The sequence below is a fragment of the Rana temporaria genome, chromosome 4 (assembly GCF_905171775.1).
Source record: "Rana temporaria chromosome 4, aRanTem1.1, whole genome shotgun sequence".
Classification (NCBI taxonomy): Eukaryota; Metazoa; Chordata; class Amphibia; order Anura; family Ranidae; genus Rana; species Rana temporaria.
Window position 1 is genome coordinate 188,829,170 of NC_053492.1, and position 20,559 is coordinate 188,849,728.

General features: G+C 43.9%; 1 protein-coding gene across 1 annotated transcript in view; it reads left to right on the plus strand.

Annotated features, from left to right (window-relative positions):
* LOC120936840 (probable cation-transporting ATPase 13A4) overlaps positions 1-20,559 on the plus strand; it is a 299,354-nt gene that overhangs the window by 127,740 nt on the left and 151,055 nt on the right. Inside the window, exons 3-6 of the mRNA XM_040349544.1 lie at positions 2,476-2,610; positions 2,987-3,057; positions 3,145-3,225; positions 8,056-8,125. Of these exons, the coding sequence (XP_040205478.1) occupies positions 2,476-2,610; positions 2,987-3,057; positions 3,145-3,225; positions 8,056-8,125 (357 nt within the window). The remainder of the gene's footprint in view (positions 1-2,475; positions 2,611-2,986; positions 3,058-3,144; positions 3,226-8,055; positions 8,126-20,559) is intronic.

The following is a 20,559-nucleotide window of genomic DNA, read 5'->3' on the forward strand; positions in this document are numbered from 1 at the left end:
CCACTCTACGCTGCAGGTAGCGCACAGCAGTCGAAGTCAGCATCTTCTTTCTGCCACGACCAGGTAGCGTTTCAACAGTGCCCTTTGCCTTGAATTTTGCATTTACTACAGTATTACAAAACCAATTGATGTCATATTAGTTGCATATGGTTCTTTATGAAGTCCTTGTAGGATTTCATTCTGAATACAATTACAAATGTACACTAAATTCCCTAAAACCCTTTACAGCATTGGGGGGTTGAATAATTTTTAACAAAACTGTATGGTCCTCGTCCTCCAAGGTCAAAATCATAATATTTTTTATTTTTATTTTTTTTATGTTATTTTAAGTTATTTCCCTATCCACATTTATTTCCAGAGTATTTGCCATGCTCTTCCCGACATTTTACTGCCATTTGCAGCCCTACAGCCCTTTCCCTTAGTTTTTTAGAGACATTTTTGTAATCAAAAGTCCGGGTCCCCATTGACGTCAATGGGGTTCGGGTCAAAGTCCGGGTTCGGGTTCGGTCCCGAACTTTTTTTTCAAAGTCCGGGTTCGGGTCCGAACCCGAACATCCAGGTGTCCGCTCAACTCTACCCATGAGCAATGAGTAGCTGTGAAGCCTCAGGGAGTCACAGTCAACTGCACACAGTTAATATGCCGGCATTGGGGACCAAAGAAGAAACTGGTTGGAGTAAGCACATCGCTGGATCTCTGGGCAGGTAACTGTCTGTTTTTATCAGTTTTTGTAGCTGCTGATTTTTACATATCTGGCTGAAGCTCCTCTAAGTGCACAGGAAATTAAAAGAAGATAGCTAATTTGCCTGGGTTTGGTTTGAGAACAGTTTAGAAAATCTCAGGAATGGTCATCATGTTATTCAATTTTGGGGATTGCCAGAGAGGACAAATTAAGAAAATTAAAATTAAAAAAGTACACAGCATCTCTGCTTACACAGAACTGTCAGCTGCACATAACAGCTTTACCACACATGGGCAAATTGCTGCTGGTTTATACATTCATCCAAATTACTGGCTTCTGTGAATCATCTGGCCAGGGGCAAAGACTATACACTACGTTATACAGTATGTGTTCTTTATTTCTGGTAGTAAACCTGCAAGGTTTTCATCTAAAATGTCACAGGTGAACCCAAACCTTATCCTAGTGTAGCACCCTCTAGTGTGCTAGAAAGTGTAAATAGGTTTTTTGTTAGTGTAAGCAAATTTGGCCTGGCTGAGAACCGGCTTGGGTTGAATCTGGGTCAGGATGAGTGACTCAGGGAGGCTGGAGGACTCATCAGGCAGCACCTCTAGTGCCTCCCCCTACTTGCGGGAACCTTGGAGAAGCTTCCAAAAGAATAGGAGGGAGGTTAGGAGGAGCTACCTGGAGTATTGAGGATTGCCCCAGGAGAAGTCCTGTCCAGAGGCATGGTAGCAAGAGTGAGGACAGCAGGAGCCAGCTAGCACGTCCAAGAGATCTCCAGGGAAAAGACAGCCGGGTGGTTGGTGAGTGTGACAGTCTGGGAGGACTGTGGGAAGTAGCCAGGATGGGTACTGAGCAGTACCTGAAGAGGTGGGGCTGGGATCAGTAGCCATAGGAACATAGCTGGACACTGGACTTTTTCTCTACACACCAAATTGGCCGTGGGACCTGCCTGTAAAGGGCTTTTGCTTGATCTGGCCAGATTCATCAAACAGTGTTCTAGCTTGATCTACTGCAAGCAAGTGATATCCTGGAGGAAGAGTGTATACAGATAGTGTATATAGTTGAAGTGTCCCTGAAGAGGTTTGTTCCAATCAAGTGGGTATTCCATAATCATCCCATCCCCATCCAAGTTTATTAACCCCTAATAAAATACAAAACAAAGCTGGACTGTTTCCTGTCTAAAGTGAGTCTGAAATTTGGTGTGCTTGGATGGGTGGGGGATCCCTATTCATCAGCGGCTCCTACGGGGGATGTGCCACATTTGGGGGCGTCATCTGAGATATCGCGAACGGTTGCCTGTACAGCCATTGCTCCTAGAAAACAGAGTTTCATCAAGCCACAACACTGCACTTTAATCTAAGACCACTGTGGGAGTTAAAAATAGGGACACGGATTTCTGTACCCTGCCTATTTGTAACTGTTTGCTATAACCAAGTGCCGATGCCCTTAGTAACCAGTGGGCCCTGCATACCCAGTTGCCCCAACAGACTAAATGCAAATAATGTATAAGAGCATATAGGCACAGGTAACAGTCAGAGTTACCCAGGACAAACATTTAAATGCAGTCCCAATGCATATTCCATAGGCAAAGGATACATATAAAATTAAAGCTGCAATAAGCGTTATACATTTTTTCTGTGCCTTAGCACCACCTACAGTCATTATCTCACCTAAAGCTGTGGGTTCAGGAGCATGCACAACTTTGATAGAGTAGCAGACAGACAGTAAATCAAAGACTTTCTTGAGAAATGTTTGTGCTTGTAATTGTATAACTGCCATCCTTTCTCTACAGGATGATCTTAAACAGTACATAAAAAAACAGGTGATTGTGATCCAACCTACTATTATGGGAGAAAAACCATGTCATCAGCCTATTCAAGATGAAAATTCAATTTTCAATAGATCAATAATGAAGCCAGAAGGAAAGGTAAATGCACAGTCCCAAAACTTCTGTTTGGATGGGTAGATGATTGTTGGCTCAGAAATGCATGAAGAGCCCTGCCAGGATCCTAATCTCTTCTTAAAAAGTCTGTATCTCTACTCCTGCTGCCTTATCTGTAAAAGGTAAATCAGAGACCTCACTCCCCAGATCGTGTAAGAGACATGAGTGGTTTATTCAAAGCCAAGGCATCTACAGACAAATACAATATGTTAGTTTTGGATGGATTGACTCAAAATATGCGAATTAAATGCAATATCTAGCAAGCTTTTTTTTTTTCCATGGTAAGATGTGTTACCACCTAATTTCATTATCAAAATGCACATGGCATTAATTATCATATTGATACTTTATTATAATACAGGTACGATATTTAGACGTTCAGAAAATACGTTATGTTTGGATTCCTTCTATAAGCATGTTTAAAAAGATTGGGTAAGTTGAATGGAATAAAGGGGACAATTACATTTTATATTACCAATCACATACGTGAATTCATGCCATATGATGTTCTAATTCCAGCATACTAGATGAGTCTCTCTCCTGTGCAGATGTTCACACAAAGTATGGCTTTGGTTTAAGGAAAGAAGAACAAGATATAAGGTATATGCATTTAATAAACATAGACATTGAGTGTTACAAAAAATTATAGAAACTTGCAAGGTTGGCAAGAATTCTCCAGCTATTAGGTCTTTGTTAAAGGAGCCTCCCTCCTTTGTAAAAAATAGTGGTCAGAGGTGACTTCTGATCTGCGCAATGGTCTTTAGGGATGAGCCAAACACCCCCCGTTCGGTTCGCACCAGAACCTTTCGAACGGACCGAACGTTCGCGCGAACATTTAGAACCCCATTGACGTCTATGGGACTCGAATGTTCGAATTCAAAAGTGCTAATTTTAAAGCCTAATATGCAAGTTATTGTTGTAAAACGGGTCTTGCCCCAGGGAACATGTATCAATGGAAAAAAAGTTTTAAAAACGGTAATTTTTTCAGGAGCAGTGATTTTTTAATGATGCTTAAATAAAAATGAAAAATTCCTTTAAATATTGTACCTGCTGGGTGTCTATAGTATGCCTGTGAAAATGTCTTTGAGAACCCGGGTCTTGCCCCAGGGAAAATGTATCAATGGAAAAAAAGTTTTAAAAACGGTTGTTTTTTTCAGGACTCCTGAAAAAACAACCATTTTTAAAACTTTTTTCCAGCTTTTTTTCCAGCATCATTAAAATCACTGCTCCTGAATCTTTAGGTGCAAACTACAGAGCACACAGCCAGTACACACCAAGTAGCTTTAGGTGCAAGCTACAGAGCACACGGCCAGTACACACCAAGTAGCTTTAGGTGCAAACTACAGAGGACACAGGCAATAAACCACGTAAGAATACTGCAGCTAGCACAATCACCTGCCTGCCAGTAAATTAGGAAGAACTGATCTAGCTAAACTATACAGTGTATAAATATATGTACAACACCTGGGATGTATATATATCCTCTACACACTGTAACATTAACTGACTAGCCTGCCTCCCTGCTCTATCTACCTGCAAAAAATGACACCTCTCTCTGTCCTCTCTTAACCACCGCAACACACTACACAAGGCCGACCTGCAGGCAGCCTTTTATAGTGTGGGGTGTGTACTAAACCCCCTGAGCCATAATTGGCCAAAGCCATCCTGGCTTTGGCCAATTATGGCTCTCCGTTTTTTGCAAGCTGTGATTGGCCAAGCATGCAGGTCATAGTGCATGCTTGGCATATAATCAGCCAGCGATGCCGCAATGAATTATGGTTTGTGAAACGTAACTCGAATTTGGCGCGAACGACCCGTTTTGTTCGTATTTCGACGAACGATCGAACATATGATGTTCAAGTCGAACATGAGTTTGACTCGAATACGAAGCTCATCCCTAATGGTCTTCTAGCCTGTTGTTTGATTTAAAAAGTCAACTAATACTTGGCTGACCTTTAAAGTATGCATCTCTCCAGCAGGGATGTGCAGTAAGGTCAGTGGCTGGCGAGGCATTGGCTAGTATCAGAGCAAGATAAACACAAGTTACGCAAACTTTAGAACAAGAGCAATAATTCAAGCACTAGACCTCCTCTGTAACTCTAAACATGTAACAAAAAATTTAAAGCGTCGTCTATGGAGATTTTTAATGAATGAAGTTTGCCACCATTCCACGAGTGTGCGCAATTTTAAAGCGTGACATGGTAGGTATTTATTTACTCGTGTAACATCATCGTTCACATGTAGAGGATGATTGCTACTAGTTACTATCATCCACCATATCACTCTGCTGCCAGACCTCCATATATTACTTTCAGAGACAATGAACAGTCATTTTGCTTTTGTTTTGTTTTTTGTTTACTTTGCCAATCTTGTTAAATAATTGTTGAATTCATAACACTGAGTAAATGATAGATTCTAACATTCACAGTCTCTCCTCTGAACCAACTCCTGCAGACTGTTACTCCTCCTCTGCACCAACTCCTGCAGACTGTTACTCCCAGGACTCCTCTACTCCTGCACGAACTTCCCTGTGACATGTTAGCATCTCCGCCTCATCATCTTTACACTGCTCTTATCTCTGAATAATCCCAGGTGGTAGTTTGACTTTCTAAACGCTGGTAGGCCAGGGGCCTGCAGTACCCCTTCTTGGCGGCCTAATAGTTTAGCAGCTTTAGTTGGTGGACTACTGATCCCAGCTAGCCCGACTTGAAAATCCTGTGCCCACAGGCCATAACGATTTGACACAAAACCCCACAGTCTCTCTTCTGGCCTTGCACCCAGCTCCCCTGGCATGCCTCCTCCATATATCCATTGTGCCTCACTCACCGACCTTCTCCTGCCCTGAGACCTTGGTGAATAATTTACCCAGACATGCAGCTCCTCTGTTGCAGGACACCACCTCCATAGCCATGTAGGGAGAGAGACTCCCTTCCATCTCCTGAGCTCCTCCGCCGAGGTGCGCACCACCCCCAGATGGGGATGGGCCTTCTGCTGCAGTCCAACACTCCATTCTATACTTCACCCAGCCAACAACTCCCCTCCAGTGGACTGGACCTAAGCTTATGAAGGAGTCCTGCCCCGTACCAACTCAAGTTGGGGATTGGTCAGGGCTCCTCACATGAGCTCCCTGTCACTCAAAGTCTCAGCCCTGCCCCTCTTCCAGAACATTCTGCCTGCAAGCAGGGGAGGCACCCATGAACTAAAGGACAGGTGGTCACCCTGTCACCCCTGCCCCCCCAGATCAAAAACAAGCAGGCCTAGCATGCAGTATAGGCCTGCCTAAATTTACCTGCCTGGAAGCTATCACAGAAATCCTCACCTCTAACACTTACCTATGGTAAAGGGCGCTACGCACAATTTGGCAAAAAAATAGGGCTAACTTTAGTTTTATTACTGTAGCGATGACCCTGCGGGGTTGCTACGTGTTACAGCATCCACACATTCCAGCCTGCTGCCAGATATCCATTAGACACACATCCTTAGTCAATGAACAGTCTCTTGCTTGTTTTTCTTATTTTTATTAGGGGATTGAACTTGGTTGGGGAAAGGGAACACGGGATGCCCTAAAATAAATTAGTAACTGCGTCACACTTCTCAAAAGATGCCTGACCCTAAACTTGACAGACTTTTACCTCGAGACACTTCTTCCTCCAGCACATTTCCTGACAGGCTTTTACCTCAGAACACTTCTTCCTCTAGCACACAACTTTACTGTCCAAGTCTAGTAATCCTGTCACGCCATCAGAACATGACTAGGCCTCACTCTGAATATGTCCTAATTAATTTACTTTATGACCCTTTATAGGTCAGGGCCTGCAGTACCCCTTAATGGCAGCAACCGTTTACTTGAGAGGAATAAATGGTGATGGACTACTGATCCCAGCAAGTCTGACTTGCAAATCCTGCTCGCCTTCATGGCTGCATTCATTTGACACAAACTCTACAGTCTCTCCCTCTGGCTCTACATCCAGCTCCCCTGGCATGCCTCTTCCAGATCTCTCCACTGTGCTTTCCACTCACTTACACCTGCCCTGGATCCTTCCTGAATGACTTTCTCCGGACTATGAATCGAAAGAAAGAAAAACATACATTTAACAAAAATACATATCAAATCAGACATTCAATTTCAGACAGTAAATGATGCAGGTATATTTTATGTGCTGTGGAGACCCCTTAAAATAGATCATCTTATCAAAGATGGAACCATGCGAGCGGCCCAAGGGAGTGTGGCCTGTCCCGGAGGGTATGGGAGCCCCACACACAAAAAATACACCAATTGAGAGTCTAATCAAAAAATGGAATTGATTTTAAAAAATGTATTAGCCACAGCAATTAATAAAATTAAATACATGGTAGATAAGAGTAATTCATCATACCAAAGAAAACTGGCTAAATCAAAAGATTCAAAAGACTCCACTGGACCTCTGTGGGATGTAATAAGGCCTAAAAGATAATTGCATAAATTAAATCCTCCACTCCATGCTCCGGGACGTGTCACTCTCCCTTGGGCCGCTCGCATGGTTGCATCTTTGGTAAGATGATCTATTTTAAGGGGTCTCCACAGCACATAAAATATACCTGCATCATTTACTGTCTGAAATTGAATGTCTGATTTGATATGTATTTTTGTTTAATGTATGTTCATGGCAAGTGCCTCCCCTGACTGCACGTCCCTACTCTCCGCCATTAGTCTGCAGCTCAAGCCTTGATATGTGAACTGTGTAAAAACCCTATTGTTTGTGTAGCTGTGCTGGCCTGTTAGTGCAAATATTTTATATGACCTTTTCAACAATTAAAGTATGGAATTTTGCGGAATTATGGCCATTTTTGTCTTTTGAGAAATAAATTAACTGGGGGATTGAGAGAGTGATCTGGGATTTGGTGGAGACATATCTATTTACCCACATGGAAGATTAAAGAAAAGCCCATTGTTTATCACTGCTTTTTGGTAAGCATATAGATTGGATGGTAGTGGTTGGTCACAGCAGGTTTGTTTTGGAAGTCACCATTTGTTCAGCACGGAGGATTTATCCACTTGGACAATTTTTTTGATACCATTAATGACATTTTTTATGGAACTTTATTTATTTGCATAATATGTTTTTTGATAGTAAACTATTAGTCTTAAAAAAACACTGTTTGTTCTAAAGGGCCAGCGCAGCTACACAAACATTTTTGTTTTTCACTGATTCAGTGGTGAATATTACCTGCAGCATAGCCCACATTATAAAACATTTGAAAAGTATTTGGAACTTGTTTAGCGCCGGTGGCAGACACTATATCAATAGATATGTGAACCGGTCTAGGTCAAAGCTTCCAAGCTCAATTCCTCTGCTCACTCATGTCATGTCAAGTAATATAATTCTACAAGACTTTTGGCAGAACAAGATGACCCAAGTAAAATATGTATGTTTGGTTGTATTTTGCCAGACGACAGATATGTGGATTCAACTCAATTACAGTGAAGGTCATTCCAATCTGGAAACTACTTTTCAGAGAGGTAAGATAAAAATGCTTTACTATAAAATAAATGCACTCTAGTTTTTATTGTGATAACTGCATACCTAAGTGTAAAATACAGGTTCTTCACAAAGGGAAAAAAATATATATATGGGAGAAGCACATACACATGTGTAAATTTTTATATATATATATATATATATATATATATATATATATATTTTTTTTTTGATCTTCATATTAGTAATAGGAAAAAAGTGGAAGTTAAAGAAACTTAGGGCCAGATCCACAACGAGCGGCCGTAACTTAACTTTTCCTATTTAAGTTACATCGCCGCAAAATCTCTACCTAAGTGCCCGATCCACAAAGCACTTACCTAGAAATTTTCAGCGGTGTAACTTAAATTCGTCCGGCGCAAGGCGGGCCCAATCTAATGGGGCGAGTCCCATTTAAATTAGACGCACTCCTGCGCCGGACGTACTGCGCATGCTCCCGACGCGATTTTCCCGACGTGCTTTGCGCGAAGTTACGTTACGCCGAGTTTTGTGAATCGCGCCGGGTAAAAAAAGTTGCGTCTGGAAAAAAAGAGATGCGGCGGAAAAAAAAAAATTCAAAAAAATTTGACAGCGTCGCGGGAAAGAAGGGTCTACTTTTACATGGTGTACTAACTTTACACTTTGTAAAAGTAGCCCTAATTTTGCGTTTGCAAACTAACAACTTACGGAGACTTCACGAAGGGAAACCGCTTTGTGGATCTCCGTAAGTGCTAATTTGCATACTCGACGCGGAATTTCGACGAGAAATGCCCCCAGCGGCGGCCGAGGTACTGCATCCTAAGATCCGACAGTGTAAAACTGTTACACCTGCCGGATCTTAGGAATATCTATGCGTAACTGATTCTGTGAATCAGTCGCATAGATAGAAACAGGGATACAACGGTGTATCAGTAGTAAAAGTAGTACCTTTTGTGGATCTGGCCCTTAATTTTTATACGATTGTTCTAATGCTGTGTGTCTTTGCCTAAAAACCTTCATTATGACTGATATCTATCACAGAAGTGTTTATATTTATGTGTTTCATATTTTCTCAATGTACAGTAGGTTAAACAAGAGAAGTGATGTCACTATAAACTAATTGCCACTTTACTAGATCATTAATTGCCAGGGGTCTAACAAAATAAGTCCAAGATGAAGGAAAGAAAAGCAACATTGGTAGTGCTAATTAATGTAATTTGGTTCTCTTCTAATAAAACCTGTTTGCTTTTGTCAACATTGTCAGACAAGAGATCATTTCAATACAATAGATTAGATATTCAGCACTGTCATAGAATGTAGTCATAGCTTCTTGAACTGAACATTTAACAAAATTTGATAGCTTGGTACTCACAGGGCGAATATCGGCCAGTTCAACAGAAACTCGTCAACATTCGGCCTATCTGTACACAAGTACCAACCAGCCAGCTTCTGTTGAACACTTGTGCTGGATAACCAGCATCCGATTGGCATCTGATCAGCGCTTGCAGCCAATGATCATTGACCGGTGTATTCTGGCGGGGGGCAGTCCCCCTGTCAGAACACAATATCTCACATTAGATGGATTAACATTAAATGGGTAATACAGCGAGCACCTCCAGAGCGCCTCCGTTTTTTTGTTCAGCCTGCTGGGTTGATTTAAAGGAAAAACAATAGTGTACTAGGCTTCGGAGGACACATTTGCATACATACATTTACATGGCAGAACAGATTAAAAAAAAGACAGATTTGTACATCATTTCAGGATAATATGATATCCATACTGGTACCGTAAGTATAGGCTTGACTACATTGTCTTTATAAAAATCGCTGATCGCCGATATTACTAATAAAAAAAATAAAAATCCCATAAAACTATCCCCTATTTTGTAGATGTTATAACTTTTGCGCAAAACAATCAATAAACACTTATTGCGATTTTTTTACCAAAAATATGTAGAAGAATACATATCGGCCTAAACTGAGAAAGAAATGTGTTTTTTTTAATATATTTTTTGGGGATATTTATTATAGCAAAAAGTAAAAAATATAGCTTTTTTTTTCAAAATGTTCTCTTTTTTTTTGTTTAAAGAGCACAAAATAAAAACCGCAGAGGTGATCAAATACCACCAAAAGAAAGCTCCATTTGTGGGAAAAAAAGCACGTCAATTTTGTTTGGGTGTAACGTTGCATGACCGCGCAATTGTCAGTTAAAGCAATTCTGTGCAGAATCGCAAAAAGTGCTTTGGTCAGGAAGGGGGAAAATTCTTCCGGGGCTGAAGTGGTTAAAAAACATGCTTAGGGGATTCCTTTTAACTGCACATGAAGATGCACTCCAGTGCAATGTCATCCTATAAAATAGACACTGAAAAAAAATAACTATTTCTAAATGTTAGTCAGATCTGGCCTTTAATAATAACATCACCCAGCTTTCCCTGGCTGTTTCAATACACACAACAGACAGTGGGGACCTGTCATTTGCAATAGGAGTAATGATAGAGGGGGCTTCCAGATTCTCATACGTCCTCCCCCCAAAAAAAAACCACATTTTGCTATACTGTCCCCCTTGCAAGGTACCCTCCCAATGTTGAGGGCACATGGCCTGGTATGGTTCATAGGGGGTGGCTGGATGCTCACTGTCCCCCTCTTTCTGGCCAGCCAGGCTGAATGCTTGGATAACATTTTGGTATTGATTTTTGAGTTGGAATCATAATCATGTTTTCCTTAAAGGGGCAGTACACATTTTTCGGGGTCACCTTAAAATCCATACCAGGGCCTAATGCAGGCATAAAAAATAACCCTTGTATCGAGAGACAAGGGTAATACAGTAGCTATTTTAATGACAAACATTCCAGTGGTTGGGTTATAGTAGATTTTTTTATTAATTATATTTATTTATTATCAAAAAAGATTCCTCCAGATAAAAACAAGGATTCAAAAATCCACAGCTTTAAAGAACACACTTACCCACAAATAAAGTGCATACAGTCATGCATTCCATCCAAGCAAACAGGAAAAGCAAAACATAGAACAAATATAACAAAAATCACCCAGAAGCCAAGTTTTTCAGACACACAGGGCTATACCATGGCATTTCGCCATTTAAAGTAATTTGTCAATCATGGTAGTGTATGGAAATCACCCCTGTGTGTGAAATCTCTTGGGTGCTCAAGCTAAACCAGATTCAATAAAGTTGTGGATTCCCATACACAATATTTCTCTTGCTTAGGATCCGATCAACCTATATAGGTCCAGTGCGTCTGTTAAATAGATATTTGTGTATTTTCATAAAAGGGAACATGGCCAATGTCTAGTTAAATTCACATTAACATTTTCATACATTTATCTATTTACATATCTATGATCCAATGACTCTGAGCAATTTTTCCACAAATGTTTTTTGGGGTGAGCAGGTAGGTAGTGTCACGTTGTAAAGGGCTGCTGTGATTGGCCCTTTACTCCGATCTGTGATCATCTGAAGCACTCAGCGATCACAGAGCATGTCACCCACGCGCCGCAGGGAGCGCGTGGGCAGTGTGATTACGGAAATACATCTTTTGATGGCCTCCTGGCTAAGTAAGATTGCGCTGTAGCCGTCTTTTGGCTATAGCACGGACGGGATGTGGTTATACAGCAGTACTGGGGAACCTGGTGACATTGTTGACCAAAAATTTCATTTAGAGTTGGTAAAGATACCGCTACTAAATGACAGACTTCCAGCTCCAGGAGCTGGAGGTTTGGGTGGGTAGAATAACGGACATATTTCTAAGTGAGAATAACAAACATTACAAAATTTACTTGCACTTGTTTGAAATGATGCATAGACAATATTGCATACAACTTTCATCGCTTACTCGTCTGATTTGCAAATATATGCAGTTAAAGGCCTGTTCCCTTTTGTATAGAGAATGGAGAATCACAACTGAACAATCACATGATTATCCGAAACATGAGATAATGTGATGTTGTAATAAAATCTGTGTGGCTTGTTATCACTTGAAGCCAGCAAAAGAACAAAGCAATGCTCTGTTCAGGATTTATGTGAAGATATTGGGTTATATATAGTATGCCTGACTAAAGAGAGGCCCAAAATTCCAAATTACTTTTCCATAACTCATTGGTGAAATATGTCAGAAACTACATTTTTTATTAGCATCATCGGAATAGTAGAAAAAATGAAACCACTTATGTTGTTTACTGTGACAATCTTGTGACTACAAAATATGCGAGTAAGGTTGTGACATTAAAACTGTACAGTTATCAGGGGACACATTGTGCTTTCAGAGAGGAAGAATGGGGAAATTCTGCATAATGACAGGACACTGATCACAGCTTCATGTGATTAGAAGCGGTAATCAGCGTCATGTCACACATAGCCCATCCCCCCTATAGTTAGAACACATCCCTAGGACCCACTTAACCCCTTCAGCACCCCCTTCTGGTTAACCCCTTTACTGCCAGTGTAATTTACACAGTAATCATTTTTATAGCACTGATCGCTGTATAAATGTGAATGGTCCCAAAATATCACCAAAAGTGTCCGATGTGTCCGCCATAATGCCACAGTCATGATAAAATGCTCTGGTCTTTGGGCAGCCAAATGGTCCGGGGCTGATGTAGTTAAATGTACCCATTATGCTACACTTAGAGGCTCCTCTCTTCTCTTTTATACTTAGTTATGACATGACGCTACTTGTATTTAGGGATGAGCTTCGCGTTCGATATGAACATATGTTCGACTCGAACATCGGTCGTTCGATCGTTCGACGAAACTCAAACAAAACGGGTCGTTCGCACCAAATTCGAGTGACGCAAAATGTCCCATAATTCACTGCGGCGTTGAGCGCTGATGATTGGCCAAGCATGCTGTATGTCCCGCATGCTTGGCCAATCACAGCTTGCAAAAAACGGAGAGCCATAATTGGCCAAAGCCAGGGTGGCTTTGGCCAATTATGGCTCAGGGGGATTAGTACACGCCCCACACTATAAAAGGCAGCCTGCACGGCGGCCTCGTGTAGTGTGTTCCGGCTTTTGTTAGAGAAGTCAGTCAGACAGTTAGAGAGAGATAGAGACACGGTGTCTTTTCTACCAGATAGATAGATAGATAGATAGATAGATAGATAGATAGATAGATAGATAGATAGATAGATAGATAGATAGATAGATAGATAGAGCAGGAAGGCTAGTCAGTATAGTTAAATCTACAGTTTGTAGAGAATATATTCACATCCCTATGAGTTGTCAATATATTTATATACTGTATAGCTCAGCTAGATCTGCTATTAGTATCTGTCAGGCAGGAGATTGTTCTACATGCAGTGCTCTAACGTGTTGTATTGCCTGCATTATGGTTTAGCTTAAACTTAGTACTCCGTGTTAGTCAACGTGTGCTAGTTAATTGCACATACACGCATTACCTGTTACTGCACGTGTGCAATCTATTTGCACAGAAACGCAGTCGCTGTTAATGCAAGTGGGCTATTGAATTGCACAGAAACACAGTCGTTCTTACTGCGTGTGTGCTGTTTAATAGCAACTAAACGCAGTTGGTGTCACTGCGTGTGTGCTGTTACATAGCACCTGAACGCAGTCGCTCTTACTGCGTGGGTGCTGTTTAATACCACCTAAACGCAGTTGGTGTCACTGCGTGTGTGCTGTTACATAGCACTTGAACGCAGTCGCTCTTACTGCGCAGGTGCTGTTTAATACCACCTGAACGCAGTTGGTGTGACTGCGACTATTTTGTTACAAAGCACCTGAACGCAGTCGCTCTTTCTGCGCGTGTGCAGTTTAATACCACCTGAACGCAGTTGGTGTGACTGCGTCTGTTTTGTTACACAGCACCTGAACGCAGTCGCTCTTACTGCGTGTGTGCAGTTTACTAACACCTGAACGCAGTTGGTGTGACTGCGCCTGTTTTGTTACATAGCACCTGAACGCAGTCGCTCTTACTGCGCGTGTGCAGTTTAATACCACCTGAACGCAGTTGGTGTGACTGCGTCTGTTTTGTTACACAGCACCTGAACGCAGTCGCTCTTACTGCGTGTGTGCAGTTTACTAACACCTGAACGCAGTTGGTGTGACTGCGACTATTTTGTTACATAGCACCTGAACGCAGTCGCTCTTACTGCATGGGTGCAGTTTACTAACACCTGAACGCAGTCGGTGTGACTGCGCCTGTTTTGTTACATAGCACCTGAACGCAGTCGCTCTTACTGCGTGTGTGCAGTTTACTAACACCTGAACGCAGTCGGTGTGACTGCGACTATTTTGTTACATAGCACCTGAACGCAGTCGCTCTTACTGCGTGTGTGCAGTTTACTAACACCTGAACGCAGTCGGTGTGACTGTGCCTGTTGTGTTACATAGCACCTGAACGCAGTCGCTCTTACTGCGTGTGTGCAGTTTACTAACACCTGAACGCAGTCGGTGTGACTGCGACTATTTTGTTACATAGCACCTGAACGAAGTCGCTCTTACTGCGTGTGTGCAGTTTACTAACACCTGAACGCAGTCGGTGTGACTGCGACTATTTTGTTACACAGCACCTGAACGCAGTCGGTCTTACTCCGTGTGTGCAGTTTACTAACACCTGAACGCAGTCGGTGTGACTGCGCCTGTTTTGTTACATAGCACCTGAACGCAGTCGCTCTTACTGCGTGTGTGCAGTTTACTAACACCTGAACGCAGTCGGTGTGACTGCGACTATTTTGTTACATAGCACCTGAACGCAGTCGCTCTTACTGCGTGTGTGCAGTTTACTAACACCTGAACGCAGTCGGTGTGACTGCGACTATTTTGTTACATAGCACCTGAACGCAGTCGCTCTTACTGCGTGTGTGCAGTTTACTAACACCTGAAAGCAGTCGGTGTGACTGCGACTATTTTGTTACACAGCACCTGAACGCAGTCGCTCTTACTGCGTGTGTGCAGTTTACTAACACCTGAACGCAGTCGGTGTGACTGCGACTATTTTGTTACATAGCACCTGAACGCAGTCGCTCTTACTGCGTGTGTGCAGTTTACTAACACCTGAACGCAGTTGGTGTTACTGCGCCTGTTTTGTTACATAGCACCTGAACGCATAAATATGGCTGGAAGGACAAAGAGAGGCAGAGAGTCACGAGGGCAAGCAGGCTCTGCATCTAGAGGTAACGCTGGTGGTGGATGTGGTGCATCCTCTTCAGCACGTGGCCGTGGCCGCTCGTCCTTCTTTTCGGGAGCTGGCCGTGTTGAGCCTCAACATGCAGAGAAATTAGTGGAGTGGATGACCAAGCCATCCACATCCTCCTCATCCTCTCTCACACAGACTGATCACAGTTTGTGTGGCAAAGCAGCTGCCAAGGCGTCCTCTTTCCTCTGCACAATGGCATCACACAATCCTTCCCTAGTCCCACCGTGTCCTCCTGAGGAGTCCCCCGAACTGTTTCAACACAGTGTTGGGTACATGCTACATGAAGATGCGCAGCGTTTTGAAGACTCCGATGATGGAACACAGATAGAGGAAGGCATTGGTGTGAGCCCAGGGAGAGGGGGTGGCCGAGAGGGACAACAATCTGGGAGTGATGTTCCCCCAGCTGGAGCATACTGCCAGGTTTTCGACAGTGATGATGAGGAGGGAGGGGATGATGAGGTCATTGACTCTACCTGGGTGCCTGATAGGAGAGAGGAGGAGGAAGAGGAGGAGGAGAAGGAGGAGGAGGACGAGGCACAGGCACATCTCCAAAGAGGCAGGATGCCCTCCAGGGGTCAGCTTAAGGGCAGCACACCAACTGCATTACGTGGCACTGCTGTGTCTCAACGGTACAGCAAAAGTTCTTTGGTGTGGGCCTTTTTTGAAACATGTCCATCAGATCGTACCTTTGCTGTTTGCAACATATGTCTCAAGCGTATCTCGCGTGGCCAAAACATCACCCGCTTGGGCACCACATGTTTGTCCAGACATATGTCGAGCTGCCATGCAGCTCGTTGGCAAGCATACCAGAAAGACCCACACCAAAGATCGAAGCGGACCTCCCCTTGCCCTTCTGTGACCTCCAACCCCACTAGACCCCCAGTCCTCTCTGAAGCCTGCACCGAAGGTGTAGAAATAGGTGTGTCACAATGTAGTAGTGGTAGTACATGCGGGCAATCTACTGATAGTACCAGACAAATTTCCCTGCCCCAGCTGCTGCAGCGCCGAAAGAAGTACGCTCCCAGCCATCCACATGCCCAGCGGTTGAATGCTAGCTTAGCAAAATTGCTAGCACTTCAACTGCTACCTTTTCAGTTGGTAGATTCTGCCCCCTTCCGTGAGTTTGTGGAATGTGCAGTACCTCAGTGGCAAGTACTCAAACGCCACTTTTTCTCACGGAAGGCGATTCCGGCTCTCTACCAGCATGTGGAAGGCAATGTCCATGCCTCGCTGGACAGGGGGGTCAGTGGTAAGGTGCATCTTACCGCTGACTCATGGTCCAGCAGGCATGGACAGGGATGTTACCTGTCTTTTACGGCCCATTGGGTGACTCTGCTGGCAGCTGGGAAGGACGCAGGGCAAGGTACAATAGTTTTGGAGGTTGTTCCGCCACCACGCCTCCAAAACACTACTACTGCTTGTGACACACCTCTCTCCTCCACCCCCTCCTCTTCTCCTTCCTCTGTGGCCTCTTCCTGTGGTGATGTTTGCTCAGAACCAGTCGTGCTCCGTAGGCGTACGAGGGGCTACGCAGGAATGCAGGCCAAGAGATGCCATGCGGTGCTAGAGCTGGTGTGCTTGGGATACAGGAGCCACACTGGGGAAGAGGTTCTTTCAGCTCTGCAGGGGCAGGCTCAGAGGTGGTTGATGCCACGCCAGCTGAAGCCTGGAATAGTGGTCAGCGATAATGGCACCAACCTCCTCTCTGCCCTGCGACAGGGAAAACTCACCCATGTGCCCTGTTTTGCGCATGTTCTCAATTTGGTGGTGCAGCGGTTCTTGGGCAGGTACCCGGGCTCACAGGATGTCCTGAAGCAGGCCAGGAAAGTCTGTGTGCATTTCCGGAGGTCATATAATGCCACTGCTCGGCTGACAGACCTCCAGAGGGAATACAACCTGCCCAAGAACCGCCTAATCTGTGACATGCCCACCAGATGGAACTCTACGTTGGCCATGCTGCAGCGGCTGCACATGCAGCAGAGGGCCATCAATGAGTACCTGTGCCAATATGGCAGCAGAACTGGCTCAGGGAAGCTTGTTTTTTTTCACCACGCCAGTGGGCCTTGATCAGGGATGCATGCACTGTCCTGTCACCATTTGAGGAGGCCACGAGGATGGTGAGCAGTGACAGTGCATGCATCAGTGAGACTGTCCCACTTATTCACATGTTGGAGCACACCCTACGTGGAATAATGGACAGGGCCCTTGAGGCAGAACAGAGGGAGGAAGAGGAGGACTTCCTTACCTCTCAAGGCCCCCTTTATCCAGACACTGTTCCTGCTTGCCCACCTAGAACACAGGAAGAGGAGGATGAGGAGGAGGAGGAGGAGGAGGATGATTGTATCAGCAGCATGGAGGTGGAGCCTAGCACTCAGCATCAACAGCAGCAGTCTTCAAGGGATCATTTACAGTCCCAAGGAACACGTGGACTTTTACGTGGCTGGGATGAGGTGGCTGCCGAGAGGACTGTCCCCCGAATGCCTCTGCAAACCTATCCTGCAAAGCCTGTGTAAGGATCCTCATGTACGTGCTATCAAGGAGAGGGATCATTACTGGCTGGCAACTCTCCTTGATCCACGTTACAAGAGTAAGGTAGCGGACCTTATGTTGCCATCGCAGAGGGAGCAGAAGATGAAACTACTGCGGGAGGCCTTGCAGAAGGGTCTGTGCAATGCGTTCCCAGAACCGGGGGGATTACCAAAACCTGGCCCTGGACAAAGTCTTGCTGAGGCTTCGGTGAGTCAGAGAAGGAGCGGTGGAGAAGGTGGCCGTCTGACCGATGCGTTCAGACAATTTTTTAGTCCGCAGCCCCAAGGTCTGACCGGTTCCAGCAACCATCGCCAGCGTCTGGTTTACATGGTCCGGGAATACCTAGCGGCAAGATCCGACTTGGACACCTTCCCCACCGAAAATCCTCTGGCTTACTGGGTATTGAGGATGGATCACTGGCCAGAGCTTGCACAGTACGCAATTGAGCTACTGGCTTGCCCTGCATCCAGTGTTCTTTCAGAATGCACATTCAGTGCTGCTGGAGGCTTTGTGACCGATCACAGGGTGCGCCTCTCCACCGACTCTGTTGATCGACTGACCTTCATCAAAATGAATCAGGCTTGAATCAACACCAGCTACCAAGCACCTGATGCTGATGTTACTGAATAATAATTTTTTGTTGAAATGTCAGATCCCTTTGAGACTGCGTATGCTGATGCTGAGTGACTGTCCTGTTATGATGCTGATGGAATATCCTTCTCCTCCTCACTTTTCTTGCTGATAGCTAGTAAGAAATTTTGTTTTTCTGGGCTCCGCCACCAGTGCCTAAGGCCTAATTTTTGATGCAATACTTTGCACGTGGCTCCTTGTTGCGCTCCAATTAAAAGATATTGGGAGGGGTTGCAGTGTTGTGTTGTGCCTAAGGCCTAATTTTTCTGCCCCTGTGTAACAGGGGCGTCTGATACCAATTTTTGATGCAATACTTTGCACGTGGCTCCTTGTTGCGCTCCAATTACAGATATTGGGAGGGGTTGCAGTGCTGTGTTGTGCCTACGGACCAATTTTTGTGCCCCTGTGTAACAGGGGCATCTAATAACAATTTTTGATGCAATACTTTGCACGTGGCCTAAGGCACAATTTTTGTGCCCCTGTGTAACAGGGGCGCCTAATAACAATTTTTGATGCAATACTTTGCACGTGGCTCCTTGTTGCGCTCCAATTACAGTATCTGTGAGGGGTTTCAGTGTTGTGTTGTGCCTAAGGCCTAATTTTTCTGCCCCTGTGTAACAGGGGCATCTAATAACAATTTTTAATGCAATACTTTGCATGTGGCTCTTTTCTGCGCTCCAATTACAGTATCTGTGAGGGGTTGCAGTGTTGTGACACCGCCACCAGTGCCTAAGGCCCAAATTTTATGCCCCTGTTCCAGTAATTTTCTTGGTTTGATTCTTTTCTAATTTGAGTTCATTCTAGCTTTCTCCTACGTTATCATAGTGTCATGTTTATTTTCCTTTACTAAATACTCATCATTGTCAATGTAAACACCACAAATCTAGATTTGTTCTTTTAGGCAGCATTGATATAATAAGAAGCCAGACATTGTTCAGTATCCAAAAATATTTATTGTATCACACTTAAAATGTGTCATTTTTATTTTTTCAAAAAATATCGTAATATAAATTATTTTTCTTTTTTTTGGGGGGGTCAAGTAATATTTTTTTGATTTGAAATATTTTTCTACATGTATTTTTTTATTTATTTTTTATTTAAATCCCTCCCCAGCACATCTATAAGATTCTTCAATTGTTGTTCGAGATTTCGCTTTTTATTTATAATATTCTCGAGGACGATGTTTGTTTCCTCTATTTCTGCCATGCAGGAATTTATCTCCCCAATTAGGACATGGGCACTGTAGGTGTCCACTGTGCCCCCAACAGCTCCGACACCTCCTGAAATTTGGGGAAAAAAAACATGTATTAAAATTATGCAGGCCTACATGTATTACCTGAAGCTGTGCTGTATGACACTGACCTGTGTGGTGGGATTTTGCAATTTCTGCACATTCGTCAAGAGTGGGGCTTGGCTCTGTGTTGGGTTCGTCGGCTCCACTGATGCAGCTTCATTGCGCCCTATGAGATTGTAAAAAAAGGGATACATAAATCAAAAAGATTAGAGGTCTAAAAGAGGAATATCAATCATTCTTTTTAAAAAGTGTGGAATAATTGTCTGTTTTTACAATCCTTCTAAGCTTAACACAGGATTTGATCCATTACCAAAGCTGCTGCATTTCTCTATCTTTGGCCAAGTTTCCTACATGGAAAAACAACAATTATACACTGGATCACCTCTGTGTGACACCCTAATTGGGTTGATCTTGTGGCCATGGCCAACACTCAGTGCCGATCCTGACCTCCCTGGGGCCAGAAGCAAAATGACATAGCACATTAAAAAAGAGAAGCGGGGGGCGCTGACGACAGTGACATGTCACATTAAAGAAAGTTGAGAAGTGGGGGGAGGGGGTGTTCTGCTGTCGGAAATTACATCTTACATTAAATTTAGAAGCAAGGGGTGCTGACTTCTTGCCTCTTCTCCCATGCAGCCAGCGAGTTGAGAAGCGGGGTGAGGGGGCGAAAATTACTTCTTACCAGGTTGGGCCTCTAGTTATTTGGGGGGCCCTTCACAGCTTTGCGGGGCCCTAAGCGGCTTGCATAGTGAGCCTATAGGGCGGATCGGCCATGCCAACCATTGTGCTACTGAGTCCATATGTGTAACCAACTGCTGTGCTGAGCATACTCTCCT